Genomic DNA, 16,915 nt, shown 5'->3' with positions numbered 1-16,915 from the left:
ACAAAGTACAAACATACTTCAATATGATTGTTGTTTTTAATTAACATTAAATATAACTTTGTGAAAAAAGTACAATAAAGGGTAACAAGTTGTGCCGTAATGATGATATCCTGAGTCTAAGCGAGTAGATAATTAATTATTTTTTTGTTTAATAGATAAACAATATCCGGGAGTAAAGTCACTGGACACCTCTTTCAGCTTGTCACTTAGAAACACACAACATACACAAGGTTAACTTAAAGCTAAGTGAGATGCATGAGCATATAACCTACAACCATTAAATCTTTATGATTTTCAAGGGTAGTTTTATCTCTTAACATTTATAACATTCCAATTCATTTTTGTTTTTACGAAACAAACACGACACAAATCGTTATGGTAATTAATTCTAGTTCCGTCAAATTCCCATCATTTGCAAAATTCCACTTCAAAAACATTCTGTCAATCAAACGACCCCTAAAGTAGTACATTATAACACGTCTCCTCGTACCATTGTGACACCTTATCTACATATTGTCTCGTTGTGACCCATAGCATGAGATGATAATATCCACTTGTCATCTTTTAAGGTCCGAACCCAAGTTTTTTTTTCACTTTTATGGAGGGTTGTTCAATCCAAGTCGAATAATGGCAAGGCAAAGTTGAGCACTTCGGTTTCCTCGTACATATAGGGATCATGTCAACAAAATATTTTATTTATATTAGACATCCATTTTTCTGCCTTGGCTAGACAGGATAGCCGAGCCACTCTCCTCAGATTTTAAAACACGCCAGAAACTTGAGAGCCCAGCTCGTTTCTAGAAAAAAAGAATAGTTCAGCTCAGTTACACCATTAGGACTTGGAAGAAAGATGTGAATTAAAAATGTAGAATTGGACGCCTTCTAGTCGACTACATAATGTAAACTTGTGGGTAATTTAATCAGGTGAACGAGTGAGCTAACGTTGATTTGTTTCGAACCACACGCTATTGGGCGGTCCTGTTTTCATATATTCATTCTTGAACCATGTTAAACAAATCACGCATGATCTACTAGCCTCACACTTGACACGCGTGAAACAAGTCTTTCACAAACGTTAGTGAGCGAATATTATAAATAAATCATTTCGTTTGTATGTTTTCATCTTGAGGCAATAACGCACGGCTAATCAACATAGTACATATGCACATCCATCATAACTCATAATTTAGCAATCTAACATTACTTGTTTTGATAACTGAATTCCATAGTTTGAGCCGTTCAACAAGGTATCATAGTTTTAGTCACAAACCGAACCAAAACCGATATTTCTAATATGGACGGCTTTAGTAAACACAATGCCTTCGGTGCTTCAAATATATTACTTTGGCACAAACTAGTTTGAGAAGGTTCAATTGTCTGAAATAAATTTCTAAACTTGTGGAATTATCAACATCGAGTTCGTAAAAAGACAACTGCTTCAAACAAGTTGTAAAATGTTAAAAGCTAAACAACAGTTTTACCAGATGAACATTCTATTTCATCATGTTCTACAAGATCTGTTACCTTCAGGATATTGTTGTTGCCTAATCCTCTGCAACAGAAGCATTATTGTATACGTCAACAGTAATGGCAACTTGTTAATCTTACATCCAAGCTACATATAAAGAATCGATAACACATTGGTCATATTAGCATCTAGTAATTAGTATAGTATTAAATAAAAATGATTAAAAATTTTTTTTTTTTAAATAAATTGACAACTTAAAGAATTCATTCCTGAAGCATATCGACACTTCCAGACTTCCAGTTCTGTTACTCGGCTAAGGCCTAACCAATCAAATGGCTAGAATGAAAAAAAAACTAACCTTTTTGTTAAATTTCCAAAACAGCCAAAAAGACTAGTCTATAAATAAGGATCGAAAGACGCCTAGGTGTATTGTTTAAAAAAATGGGTTGTTTTTGTAATCATATTTGAAGCAGTAATTATTTATAATACATTTAAAACAGACAATAAGTGTTTAGAATGAACCTGAACTGACATGTTACGACGGGTACAAGAATATTAACTGTTGTGATATCCACCTCCACTATGTAAAAAAGTAATTTTATGACCTGCTACCTATTGCCACCATTAGTTTATTCTACAAACTCATACCGAAAGTTAAGTAACAAACAAAAAGTCCATAAACACACACATAAATTACTTGTTGGAATAAGAGAAAATGTTTAAAACAGTTATAAATGGTGATTTTGACAAATACAATGTTTTTGAAGTCAAAATGACCCTTTTAGGGGTTTTTAAAGTAGGATGTCTAATTCTGACAGAATTAAGTTAATTTATCCATCTAACATCTTTTTGATACGCTGGTTTAACGTTTTCCACTTAAATTTTTCAAAGAATGCCGAGTCCATATGAACAAAAAGACGTATCCAATTTCATATTTCACACACATATAAATAAACATAATACTCCCTCCGTCCCTCTACAAGTGTCATAGTTTGAAAAACACAAAGTTTAAGAAAGTTTGAATGATTGTACTTTTTGATTAACAAATGACTATAATGCCCTTAATATATATAAAAAGACAAAATTTAAAAAAGTTTGAATTATTGATTTGTGTAAGGGTAAAATTGGAAATTAGGTAATAAATTTTGAAAGTGGACATTTACTAAAAAGGAAATGTGGACACTTTCAAAGGGACGGGACGGAGGGAGTAGTAGTCACAAAACACAAAGTAGCACCAATCAAAACTAGAAAAACCTATTTATGTTCTAAACTTCTATATTTGTGAAACCATTTAAACTTGAGTCTACAAGCTAAAACTTGCTGGCTGCAAATTTCCACTTTGATGCAAAAGGACAAAAAAAACCTTAGTATCTCTTGGTTTCATAGCTATGATATTTTGACATCATGCCAAACAACAAAATTTGACAGTTTCACACTTTCAGTTTTTAAAGTTTAACTAACAAGTATAAGGATTTGACCAAAAAGAGCCTATTTATGTTCTAGCTTCTATATTCTTAACTTTACTTATCCTTAGTTGCACTTCTTAAACTTTAACTAACAAGTATAATAATTTGGCAAGAAAGATGAAAAACATACCTCTTTCAATCTTGAAAAACTTTACAAGTGAACCCAGAAGAAACAAGATCACAAACCGCATCTCTTAACCTATAATAATAATCCTCCACCGTATTATAAATCTGATGCGAAATCCTCGCATACGCGGTCACCACCCCAACCTCCGGCTCCCTATAATAAATTTGGTCGGTTTTGGTTACGCGCGTTATTATATTGGAACTAAAACTAAAAGCAAAATAAAATTATTAAAATTGAGGTGGACTAATGTTGGTGTCGGTCGGTAAAACCGGGGCGTGAGGCGATGAGTTTACGGAAATTCGGGTGGTTACTGTCATCTTCGTTTCGGTAAAAGAAATAAAATAAAATAAAGATTTGCATTCGGTCGGTTTATGTTACATTCGTTACGGTATTAGAGCTAATAAAAAGGCAATGATTTACACAAAGTTGGTCGGTTCTCATCATGTTTGTTACGGTACCGGAACTAAGGAACTAAAACAAAAAAATGGTATTCGATCGATTTTTTGTCATTCTTTACGGAACTTAATTTAAAAAAAGTATATCTTTATCAATAAGCTCATGCAGAGTGGCCCAACAGAGACTTTACGGCACCAAAGGTTACAATTTTTATTGTTATATATAATAATAATAATATGAGTTTGGATCATACACAAATGAATTTATCGTGAGAGCTGTATAATAATTAGAATAATTATTATTACACAATAACTTTTAATCTAGATTAATTATTATTACACTATTGTTTTCTATAATATAAGTACTCTAGTTAAAAACTGTAATTACTCTAGTTATTTCTATGTTTAGTATGCTAATTTAATTTGTATCGGATCTCACACTAACGTGTATAAAACTATGAATGGAAAATAATGTGATTTATGGTGGTGCCTTTGTGGTGGTGATAGGAGGACATGGTGGTGGTGGTGGGAGGGTAGAATTAGAGGTGCACAAATCGGTTTTTTTAAAAAAACCGGTTCGGTTATTAACCGGACCGGTTTTTTTCGTCCAGGAAAAAAACCGGTTCGGTTAATAACCGGACCGGTTAATAACCGGTTTTTGTGTATGAAAACCATAATCGGTCAAACCGGTTAGGACCGGTTTAGGAACCGGTTAGAACCGGTTAATAAACCGGTTTTTTTTTTTTTTTTTTTTTTTTTTAAATAACCATTATTTTTTCACAGTATAAACAAACCGGTAACTACAAGGCAAACCGGTAACTACAAGGCAAAACGGACTGACTCCATTCTTTGCTTTCGTTGTTAGGGTTCTTTGCTTGGAAGATTAAAAACACATAACTTTCATTTATAGCTTTTACATTAAAAATACAAACATTAAATCGTTATCGCATATTCGTAACTCAAAAATACAAACATTAAAGAATGCTTAGACACGATTACATTAATAACTTGCTGTTTCTTACTCATTATTTTCCTCGCTACCCGATCCCGAGCTATTCCTTAGGTAATCGTCGTACGCGGCTTCTTCATCGGTCATTGGTTGAGTGTGTCCTTGATTGACCTCGTCTTCATACAAGCCCGCCTCATAGTCCATTTCCCCCTCGAGTGAGCGTTGATATTGTGCCCTATCTAAAGAGTCCAAGTAATCCTTGTAGCAAATAGACATCTCTACAGCTGGTGGAGTGAGTCGAGTCCTCCTAATCGATATAACCCTGCCAGAAACAGAAAATGCAGACTCCGAAGCTACCGTGGAAGCTTGGACCGTTAGTAAATCTTTGGCCATGGCGGCGAGGATCGGAAACTCATCCTCCTTACCTCTCCACCAAGCCAGCAAATCAAGACTTCTAAATTCATCTGGAGTCATGTGTTTCACAAAGTTGGTACCACCATACCTTCCAAGTTCACTGCTTGGGGTGTTTACCTTTTGACGTTTACCGGCGTCTTCCCAAATCATGTAGTACATCCCCATTTCAAAGTCGGTTTGGGATTGGGATTGGGATTGGGCAACAGCTCTTAACGAGTCATGAATTTGGGAAGACGACCCGTATTTTGTAAGGTAAACATCATACATGTTAGACAAGGTGGTGTTGAAAGCATTCTTTAAAGTTTGGTTATAATAGGGGTTTTGATCGTCGTTTAACTCTAGCTCATCACAAATTTTTTCTATTAAAGCTTCAACACCACCAACATTTATGCAAGGGTTTAACGCAGCAGCACATGTCAAAACAGCGGGTAGTTGTTGAAAATATTTTCTAAATTTTTCTTTCATTTTTACACCCATATCAAAATAAGGTGCACCCCTGCAATGAAGTTCACTCAACTTTGTGCACATGACAGCAATTTTTGGTAAAGCAATGGGGCTTGTTGGATAGTAAACCCCGGATAAACTAGTTGTGCAAGATTTAAAAATTTGAAGGACCTCCGTAACGATCTCAATCAATAACCAGTTTCTAGGATCGTACGGTGCACATTTACCCCTACTTGACATTATTTGATGAAACGCAATTAGTGATTCTTTTTGTTGGATGGCTTTCTCAAACATATCACAAGTCGAGTTCCATCTTGTTGGACAATCCCAATTGGGCCCCAACCATTGACAATTAGCTTCATCACAAAATTTTTTGTATCTTGAAAATGTTTTATTGTTGCTAAAAACATCTCGTAACATTCTTTTAAAATTGTTTCTTTGCGTTTCGATCACGTTTAACCCATCTTGCACGGCCAAGTTGATAATATGTGCAATGCATCGGCTATGAAAAAACGCTCCATCACAAATAGGTTTATACTTTAATTTTAAATGGCCAACCGCGGCCGTATTGTTGGACGCGTTATCAAACGAAATTGAAAAGATTTTATGTTCAATCTTGTATTGTCGAATGACTTTATCCAAGAGTTTAAAAATATTTCTACCCGTGTGCGGGTAATCAAACAATTGAAACGCAACGGTTCGTTTCATCATTTGCCACGACTCGGGGTCAACCCAATGAGCCGTCACACAAATGTATGAGTCGGGCGAACCATTAGGTACTGACCACACATCCGTTGTTAAGTTTACACCAGTTTGTAAGTTTGAAAAGTATGAAATTAGTTCGGATTTAGCGTTTTTCCAAGCTTTAAGACAATCTCTTCTAAGGGTCGAACGACTTACGTGTTGGTAGCGTGGTTGAACATACTTTTGCATCATCTCCGTGAATTGAGGGTTGTCGAAGTGGTTGAAAGGAAGTGTATTTTGAATCACAAAGTTTGAAAACTGTTGACGTACCGCTTCAAGGTCGTACGTAAACACCGTTCCTTGATTCGTCATCTCCGGCTGCGAACTACTTCCCGATTCGTCCTTCAAGGCCTTGCAAAAGGGCCTTTGTACATGCGCTTTTAAAGTGGAGTTTGCATCTTTGCCATAAAACTTCAAACAATGTTTGCATCGAGCTTTTTGGCTACCGTTAGACATTTCGCATAGGTCGAAATGTTGCCAAACATCTTGGTTTCGTTTCGTGGGGATGACCCGAACGACCGTTTCTCCCGTGTTCGAGGCACCCATGTTGACGGATGAAGTAGCACTTTGGGAGGCCATGATAATCGACTACGAAATAAGAGCGTATGGAGTGGTAATGTGGTATAATAGAGCGTGAGATAACAAAATAATCGCGTATGAAATAAACGTTTAGAGCGTTTGGAGCGTTTGGAGTTGTATAATCGAGTGTGTTCTAACCAATATCCAACCTAAACTATATATAGATGTTTGTGGGGGTAGAATGGTAAATAAAAAAAAAACGGTCAAAAAATGAAAAAAACGGCTATATAGCCGTTTCTCAACGGCATTAAACCGGTTTTAACCGGTTAACCGGTTACTAAAAAACCGGTTAACCGGTTTTTCTAAAACGGTCATAAACCGGTTTCTTAAAAAAACCGGTTAACCGGTTTTTTAGTAACCGGTTAATTAAAAAAAACCGGTTTTTTTTATAACCGGTTTCAAAACCGGTTTGGGCTCTAAAAAGTATAACCGATATACAAACCGGCGGTTTGTAAACCGGTCAAACCGGTTTTAAAAAAACCGGTTTTTTAAATAACCGGTTTCCGGTTTAAACCGGCAAACCGGTTCGGGGACCGGTTTTTTTGAACACCTCTAGGTAGAATGGTGATTGTGAATTATGTTGAAAGTTGGTGAAGAGTGAGTCATCAAAGAAATTAAAAATAGAAATAGACAAGAGCCGGCCTAGAGTATAAAACTATGAACTATAAAGAAATGTTTTAAGTGATAAAAATATTGTAATATAATATTAAACATGGTAAATGAAACAAAAAAAATGTTTTTTTTTTTCACATATTCGAATTTGAGAGTGAGTACGAATGAAGAAGATGAGAATAGCTAAACATGTATGTATGTTATTATAGTTATATATCGTGTATGATTTAATTTTTTCGTGGTATATATTATAAGCACACAATCAAAAACACCAAAATAGACCTCCTTCACAAGCTGAAGAAAAGCCGCCAACAAAACAACACCTACATAAAGTTAAAATCACACTAATTTGATCACCCTATCATTTTATATTTGGATCAACGTGTATATCAAAGAAAACCTAACAATTTTATATCGCCAATAATCTCTTTAATATTCATCTATTTTCCTTCAAAGATTCTATTGTTCATCTCTTTTCACATTCTTTAACATGCAATAATAATTATCCCATGAAACACCTATTTCTCCTGTCTCGGAGCCCCACGCTTTTATGCCACTCCAAAAAGTCAAGATCCAAAAAATCACAAATGGGAGTTACATTCCACCATTTATATTGTCCTAAACCACACCACCAAACAAAACAATTTGATATAAAATGATTGTATGAATTTTACAGTGGAAATATCCAATGGAATAGTAACCAAGTTTCAAAATTGTTCCAATTAGGCCATTTATGCAATATTTTCCTAAATTGGGTCATTAAATCTTCAAATCGAGTCTCACCGATATTTTTGTGCGCCAAGAAAGAAATTGATGATAAGATGTGGGGGTCGGAATTTGCAATACATGTAATTAAATTTATTTTTTTTAAATGTTAATTATATTAAAATTTAAAAATAAAAAATAAAATTCACGTCGTCACTCAATGTCAACATAAAAAAAGATAAAAATATTTCCTATGTGAAACAAAAAAGAAAAAAGGCTAAAAAAACATGTTAAAACCTTTAATTTAATAAAATATGAAACTTGAGTAACTTAATTGAAACACTTTTTAAAGTTGAGTGACCTAATTGAAACATTTTTGAAATTTGGTTACCACTCTATGAAATTGCCCCATTGTAATATGCTAATTGATAACTTTATTTTAGTTTTATTTGTTGTTCCTAAATTTAGAGTGAACAACGATTTTCGTCCTTGTGTTTTGTCCAAATCTGCGGTTTTAGTCCAATAGTTTCAAATTTGCGAGTTTTATCCCTGTGGTTTCATTTCACTTACAATTAAACCCGGCCCACTAACTTCGTTAAGTCTGGTCGTTAAACACATCAGCGTGCCTCTCACGTGAGGGGCAGTTTTGTCCCTTTTTTCTCTCGAACATAAAAGCGGGTCGGGTAACGTTTAACAAAATAATAAGTGGAAAATTTGAGTTGTTACAGTTGACCTCAAAATATTCACCGAAAACATAAAATAAATATTTTGAAAAAGTTAGGTATACGATGTCACGTTAGATTTTCTTAAAAAACATATGTAAATCAGAACGTACTTTTGGGAAAATGAACCAACTAGACTCGAGATACATACACAATATATTTATTTAACATTGCTCGAAAGGTTTTCACCATCTCAATCTGCGGTGAGTCGTGTGTGTGTGTGTATATATTTGAATTCGGTGACCGCAGACATACTTAATTTATATTAGATATCGTGATAAATAATTATAAATTGAAACTATCTAAAATCATTTTAATTTAGATCTTTTAAACGAAGAATGACTCGCATAACATCTTGAAGAAACATTAAAAAAAATGTCGAAATCGTCTCTCACCCATGATAATCTTCCCAAGGAAATCTATAACCAATATATTTTTATTGTTTATATTACGTAATATAAAAAAGTTGGTGTATAAAATTATGTGTATCTAATCAACTTATACGTGCCAGTACTTAGTTTTACACGTGTCATGTCGTTCGTAAGGGCTTCCATGAAAGGCACTAATGGATAGAAGTGTAACCCTCTTCAAACATCACTGGTGAATCGAATATGTTTAGTTTATTCACTAATTACAATCTTGAATTCGCTCCAAAACAAAATGTAGTTTTCATGTTTTGACCATTCTTCATAATTAAAGCTCTAAATTTGGAAACGGTTCAGTACAAACATGTTGTCCACCAAATTCATGTTTTTATAGAACTTCATTTAAGGTGTCGGGACGAAAGCAACTACTCGATGTCTCTAAAAGACATAAACATAAATTTAGTGTTTTAAATACAAAATAACATTTGTTTTATAAATAATTTCACATACATTCCATAAAATTTACCAAATACCATATATATCCAAAGGAAACACTTTATTTTGTATCGAATCAAGTAAAACATTTATATCAAAAAATTCAATATAGGAAAGGAAAAAAATACCATAGGAAAAGTTGGTAAAGTAAAGTAGTCGACAAAAATGAAAATAAGGCATAAAAAGGTTAAAATATTTGTAAAAATAAAATTTAAAGATTAAGTGTGAAATGGTTATATTATAAATTATTTTTTACAAAAAACATAATGGATATATATATAGATATCATATTTTGATAACTTTAAAAGAACATATAATATTTACATATATATTTAGATATATATATGATATTTAAAAAAGAATCTTACGTTTTGGTCGAGAAAAATAACAAATAATTTGTTTTCACGGAGGACAGGCCACACAAACTCAGCTCAAACAAAAGACAGGGTATCCAAAACTCCATAGTGTGTGAGTGATGAGAAAGAGTCACTAATAGAATGCGCATCCATAATCAACTTTACCTTCAATTATAACACAGATAAAAAATGAATTTGATATGCATGCGTGTAGTTTGAAGATCTGATGTTTGTAGTCAATAATATTTGTAGTATCAAGCAACTTAAAATTTCAAATTGGTTCAGGTCTGATAACTATATTATTAGGCTTAATAGTTTTTTATGAGCTAGATACTTGGGCTATGATACAACTCTAATTTGCCTTCTTTGTCATAAGTTAAATAATAAGTCAAGTAGGCTTAGCAGTACAATATGGGTTGGGTTGCAAACTTGAAATTTGATTTTAATTCAATGATTGAATTGAGGCATGCGTACTGATAATGCGTTTAGTATGAAATTATGAAAAATGGAAGTACTGAGATTTCTGCCTTCGTAAATTAGCTTCTACATTTCATGATGAGTTATGTACCCTTCTAGATTTTATTTTATCATATCTTACAAATTTCAAAGTTCTAAAAGTACCATATAAACAAATTCCATAATGAATGTTAAAAATAAGCCATCAAAGAAAACTCACGGTATACAATCACTTACAAAACTTTAAAGCACACTAACACAATTAACCGAATAACAAGTTGGTATTTGTGAAAATTTGCAACCACATAAAAAGCATAGAACATGAACAATTGATTGACGGTGCATGAACGATCTTCGGATATTGCACGTGCCGTCAAGTGGTAGTTAAAGATATGATTGATATGTATGATGTATGTATGAATATATATGATGTATGAATAATGTATGTACGATATGTCGATGGGACGTGAACGCTCTTCGGAGATTGCACGTATTGTCAAGGAAAATATGTAAAGGACATGTATGTTATAGCAGTACGAATGTAGGGAACCGACCTTAATAGTATCGGCGAATGAAGGGAACCAACCCTAATAATATCGGCAAAGTTAATAGAGCGAAATGCTGTTAAAACATATATGTACGAATGGAAGTATTAGGCAAGTATGAAAGAAAAGACGAAAGTACGAATGTATGTACGTATGTAAGTAAATATGATGGTGTGTACCTTCGGGTGCATATGTCAGTATGTGGATGTATTGTATGTCGTCTGATTAACTAGAACTCACTCAGCGTAGCTGACTTTTAGTATGCATGCATGTAGTAGAATGAGGCAACTTGCTTGAGGGGAAGCACATGGCACGGATTTGACGACACTGGAATCTCAATGAAGTGTTATGTTATGATGTTTTAAAAGACAATGTTTTATGTTTAAATAATTTGAATGCCCATTAAGACAAAAAAAGATGGTTATGTAATATAATGGTTTGAATGTTTTAATATTCCGCGAATGTTTTTATTAACTCTGATATTATGAACTGTGTTTATGAGTAAATCCAACGTTAAAGTGAGGCACCGGTAACGGGGCCTTATATACTCTATGACAAGAAAAAACAGAAAAAACAAGTAACAAACATAGAAAAATTTACAAAAAAACCTAACCTTTTGACTAAAGCTATACTGCAATTTACAATAGCAGTCATGCCATACACCTTATTTTTAAATCAAAAGAGAGAGAATTAAAACAAAATTTGACCAAGTTAATATATCCATATCAATTGCCTTAGACTTGTAACCATGATCACAATTAACAAGAATAATTTTAAAATCAACCCGAAGCCGTTTTCTCCCTAGCCAAATTGATTATTTTTTTAAAAAAATAACCCCTTTGAATACGAACCAAAATGACACATAACTTTACAAAAAAAACTATGTTGAGCGTGTCTATTATTTCGAAACTTATTCATGTCTTGTCATTATCACACTTTTGTAGCCTGAAAACATGTTCATAAAACATAAGACCTATATATTACGTAGGAGTCAAACATATCCTCTTTCATGAAAGAGTTACATCACCCATGTGAAGACAATTATTTAAATAAAACAATTCATCTAAGTTTCAGAAGAAACCGAGATTTGAGATAATTAACAAATTATAAGTTTATAAATCATTGTAAAATATGACAAAGAACCTGAATCAAATCAACATTTTTTTAAAAGACAATTATATAAAAAGACACGCTTTGCCCAAAATCCAAATCACCATTTTTTTAAAAAGACCCATCGTGACCTGAAAAAAACGAACCAACCCCATTATGATAACCAAAAAACTAACCCAAACAGATTTAAAAAGTCCAAAAACCAAACACATTCGTTCATTTATCCACCGTCGGTCGGGGTGTTACATGATTTTAAACACTTGGAACAATCGCTTAACACTTGTTTCAAATGTGTATGGCTTTTATTCGGTTTACTCGTTTAAAAACTGTTTAAATATGAAAAAAAAAACTGTTTAAAAACTTGGAACAATCTGTTAAGTCTTGTTTCAAATGTGTATGAGTTTTATTTAATTTACTCGTTTAAAAACTGTTTGAATCTGGAAAATAATAAAATAATTATTCAGTTTAAAGCTGAACCGAATTCTTATTCGGGTTTTGGTTGCCTTTGAACCATAGCTAATTCGGTTCAGTTTGGTTTATGTTTTCACCCAGATAAAATTTCAATCAGATAAACCCAAACAAAATACTAAACCCCCCCACCCCCCACCCCACACACACCAAAAAAAGAACATTGTGCTACCCACGAGTGAATAGTAATAATCGAGACTAAACTGTTTTTGAAACTCAAAAACGGAAAATTTGGTTGCGGGTTTGGTGTAAGAATAAAAAGGTTCATAGTATTAGCATTAGTATTTCATTGCAAAATAGGTTAATGAATTATATAAAACTATGGATAATGAAAATTTTTAAAACCATACAATTTCCTAATGCAGCGACATCCCAACCAACTCCTCTTACAGTTTGAGTTTTGCTCATTGTGATTCGTCTATTACCAGCACACTGTAAGGTGGAAATTACATTATACTTAGGAAGATTCTTGTATATAGACATTGAACATTTTGTAATTAGAGTATTATATTTGTATTATTTAGAATGATTTCATTTCCATATTGGTAGGGATAGTTTGTTACATGAATTAATTTATATTGTATATTCTTACGTGTGTAATCTCAAGCAAGCATAAGACATTTGTAAACCTTCATGGTATCACAACCAAATATTATCAAAACCTAATTTATTTATTTTTTTTCTTGCCGCCTGTCTTTCTCCCCTATCACAATGACTGGCTCTTCACAAACACCATCAACTGATGTTAAATCGTTACATCCAGTTTATACCATCACCAATATTCAAAACAAGATTCAACCTCTCGATGGCGAAACAATCACCTACTCGACTTGGACGGAATTGTTCAAGCTTCACGCCAGAGGTTACAAAGTCTCACACCATATAGACGTGTCACACCCCGACTAGGTAGTTGCGGAAGCGTATTACGGGAATGTAACAGATAACACTGGTATCAACAACATTGTTTATAAAGAAATTCATAAACTAATTTACATCATAATACATGGGTTGGTACTAATTACAAACTAGATGAGAAAAACACATAACCGGTTTACGAGCTTCTTATACAGTATTATATCAGCGTCTATTCACAGCTATTCAACTTTCTTCCTAACACCAAGCATGTAAGCAAATCATTCCACTTTTGCTTTACCGGAAAAGCATGTTAAAACGGGTCAACTACGTCTAGTTGGTGAGTTTCAAGTTTCACGAGTTTCAATGAAATCAGTACACGAGTTCGTAAAGTTTACAGTGTGTATGTATATATGTCTGTGTATGATGCATTATACTAAGCCACAAGTGAAACCGAAACGAGCTATACTGCATGGCCTCTCCTGCCCATGCACTCCTGTTGGCATTTAACAGCCAATTTTGCCCAATGTATGTACTATGTCTAACACCACATAGCAGTATGTAAATATATAATGACAATGTGCAACTGGTTTTACATATGTTCCGGCTTACCCCACCGGCTCTGTCACAGTTGGGTTTGTCAAACCGATAGTACTATCCACACGCCACCGGCACGAAGTTAATCACTTGTGTTTGTGGGGACTTGTCAAGTGTTAGTACTTAGATAATCCACATCATCACACGTTTTCAAGTATAACAGTTTATGTAAACATGCTTTTCACCCCAAAAGTTCGTAAAACAGTTTAGAAAGTGGGGGTCGTGAAACTCACCTTATCGTAGTTCGCACAGAAATCACGTATCAAATAGTCAGATGTCTCGTTTATAGCCTGATTCCTATAAACGGTATCGTATTGTTATTACTAGTACAGTGTTTAAGCTAAGTCGGGCTGTATAGATAATCTAGGTATAGCTGTTAGGCCCAGAACATGACCATAGTCTTAGATTGTGACGTTGTATACTATGAAATGTTTAAAACTGGATTTGGCTCAGTTTCACCGTTTTCCGAGCCTAGCTCAGTTGATCGTTTATACGTTTCGGGATTAGGTAAGATCACATAAAACTTAATTAAATATATTGATTGATAAAATAAGTTGATTTATGAGAGAATTTTAAAGTTTCGGTATCTGGTTTGATTGCAGGGCTCGTTTCCGTTTTCACACGGGTTTGATTATACAAAACGCGCACAATGCACCCGAATTGTTCGGAATTCTCGTAAAAAGTTTGTTTTTATTAATATCATTCAAAAATATGATATTTGACCACTTTTGACATTTTGACATACCAGTCAGTCCGTTAAACACAAAACTGCCGGTTTCGTTAAAACAATTATAATTTAAATCTTTAATTAATCCTAACTAAATATGTACTTATATATAAATTATGCAAATTTTTGTAAAAATACATTAAGACATGGAGAATTTTATAAAAATATTTTCAGAAATTTTATGATTATTTATTTATTTATAAAAATTCATTTAATAGGTTATAATCGTGTAATAAATGGCCCGTTTATATCAAACGACCTCCGAAAAATCCGATAATTTTTACCAATGACCTCAATGTTATTACATAGCCCCTGAAAAATTTCCAGAACCTAAATCTTTTGACAAAATGCCTTTTTGTGCGTTTTTCGGCTGTTAAAATTCGGTTAAGCCATGATCGAACAAACCATACTTAGGCATTTTCAATGATTCCCAAACTTTACCAGTGATCTTACCATCACATATTAAACTCCAAAACCAAGTTTCATAATTTTTCAATATGTTTAGCTATTTTTCCCAAATAAACGCTCATAAACGGGAATAAATTCACCAAATATTCTCCGTTTATCGAAAAATTACCAAATTTGAACAGGGACTCATTTATATGATCCCTAATGTCCCTGCAAATTTTCACAAGCTAACAACAAGCACGTCACAACCTAATACTAAACAGCCCCTAAACGAGTATTACGGGTTTACCTTGTCGGTTTTCGATGAATTTTGCTAGCTTAAACGACTTTCCGGGTCTCGGGTTGCAAACTCAGTATATCTACATATCATATAACATCAAACCAAGCATAAATCATCCATGTAACAGCCTTGATAATTAGGGTTTCGGTTTTGGGTTCAAACCGAACTTTCTAACCGTAAAAACGTTGTATTCATGTTCTAATCCGCGTTTTTGACCAAAAAAGTATATGTTCCTGGTTTGTAAACATGTTTAACATCAAAACATAATTTTACTTGATTTTTAGGGTTTTTGGATGGTTAAACATGTTTAAAACTAACTAAAACATGTTTATATATTAATTATATGCATCAAACTTGATTAAATCTTTATAAACTTTGATCTTACCTTAGGGTTTTTGAAAGGGAGTTGAGAGAACAGAGGTTAGAGCTGCTGGACTTCAAATGTTTTGTAAATTAGAATGAATGAAAAAAAAACTTAAGAATGAAGTTATGTAAAAAAAAGAAATGTATAGTTTGGTGGATTTCCGATCGGAACTCTTTAGAAGCCCTTAATGGGCTGTTTTGGCCCATTAAATTATACATACAAGCCCAAACATGAAAAGCCCATTTCAAATTTAGTCCGGGTCCGGTTTTTCGCAAGAAAATTAATTCGGGTATGAGAAATAGCGCAAAAACGCTTGTTTTTCAGCTTATTTTTGTAAAATAAGAAAAACGTACTGACTCGTTGTAAAATTCCAAAATATTTTCACGGATTGCTTAGAACATGTCATATAAGTGTTTTATAAATCTTTTTCGGCTTAACGGATGCTACAATGCTTGTTTTGACATTAACGATTGCGTTTAAGCTTATAGCGTATCGATAAACGAAACCTTTTTCGTTTAAAGAGTTTTAAACGTACCGAGGCCTAAATATCAATATGTTAGCCTCTATAACATATATATAACTCGTATATGACCCTTCAGTATGTATACGGTCATAATTAGTATCGGTCGGTTACTCGTTTAAGCACTACGAATTAACCGATTTATCGTTTACTTGTTACGTAATGAATATAGTATACCTCGTTTTGCCATGAATGTCACAAGACGATACGCCTCCACCGGCCAAAACGGATCCGACTTACGAGTCGTGGTCGGAAATTGATGCCATAGTCCTTCAATGGATCTATGGTACGTTATCCCGCATCCTTTTGTCTCGAGTTTTGGAGAATGATTCCACTGCTCAACAAGCATGGGATCGAGTGAAAAATATTTTTTTAAGCAATAAGCAATCACGAGCTGTGGTCCTCGAGACCAAGTTCACAAATATGACACTCGCTAAATGTTCCTCCCTTGAAGATTATTATCAGAAACTGAAAGAACTGGCCAACCAACTTGAAGATGTTGACCACCCGGTTGAGGAATCGCGACTCGTTATACAACTTGTGAATGGTTTGCGACCAGAATATGCTGTGGTAGGGGCCCTTATCAACCAAAAATCCACTACATGGGATGAAGCTAGAACTCAAATTGACTCTGAAAAGCAGCGAATGGAAGCTCAGAGTGCTACACAAAACCAATCTCAATCGGTTTTGGTTGCTACTCAAGCCACGGCTCAACATGCCTAACCTGGCCCCTCAACTCAAAATCAC

The 16,915-nt window shown here is 33.9% G+C and overlaps 1 protein-coding gene across 1 annotated transcript; it reads left to right on the top strand.

Annotated features, from left to right (window-relative positions):
* The first annotated feature begins 16,360 nt into the window (after positions 1-16,360).
* On the top strand, positions 16,361-16,891 carry LOC143566380 (uncharacterized). The gene has a single exon (XM_077053105.1). The coding sequence runs from the start codon at positions 16,361-16,363 to the stop codon at positions 16,889-16,891; it is 531 nt and encodes a 176-aa protein (XP_076909220.1).
* Positions 16,892-16,915: the final 24 nt, after the last annotated feature.

The sequence above is a fragment of the Bidens hawaiensis genome, unplaced genomic scaffold (assembly GCF_021521415.1).
Source record: "Bidens hawaiensis isolate Kalapana, Puna unplaced genomic scaffold, B.hawaiensis_p1.1 tig00022878_1, whole genome shotgun sequence".
Classification (NCBI taxonomy): Eukaryota; Viridiplantae; Streptophyta; class Magnoliopsida; order Asterales; family Asteraceae; genus Bidens; species Bidens hawaiensis.
This window is presented reverse-complemented; position numbering and strand designations above follow the sequence as displayed.

Excerpts from the sequence above, each read along its gene's own strand:
- LOC143566380 (XM_077053105.1), top strand. The coding sequence starts at position 16,361 with ATGTCACAAGACGATACGCCTCCACCGGCCAAAACGGATCCGACTTAC.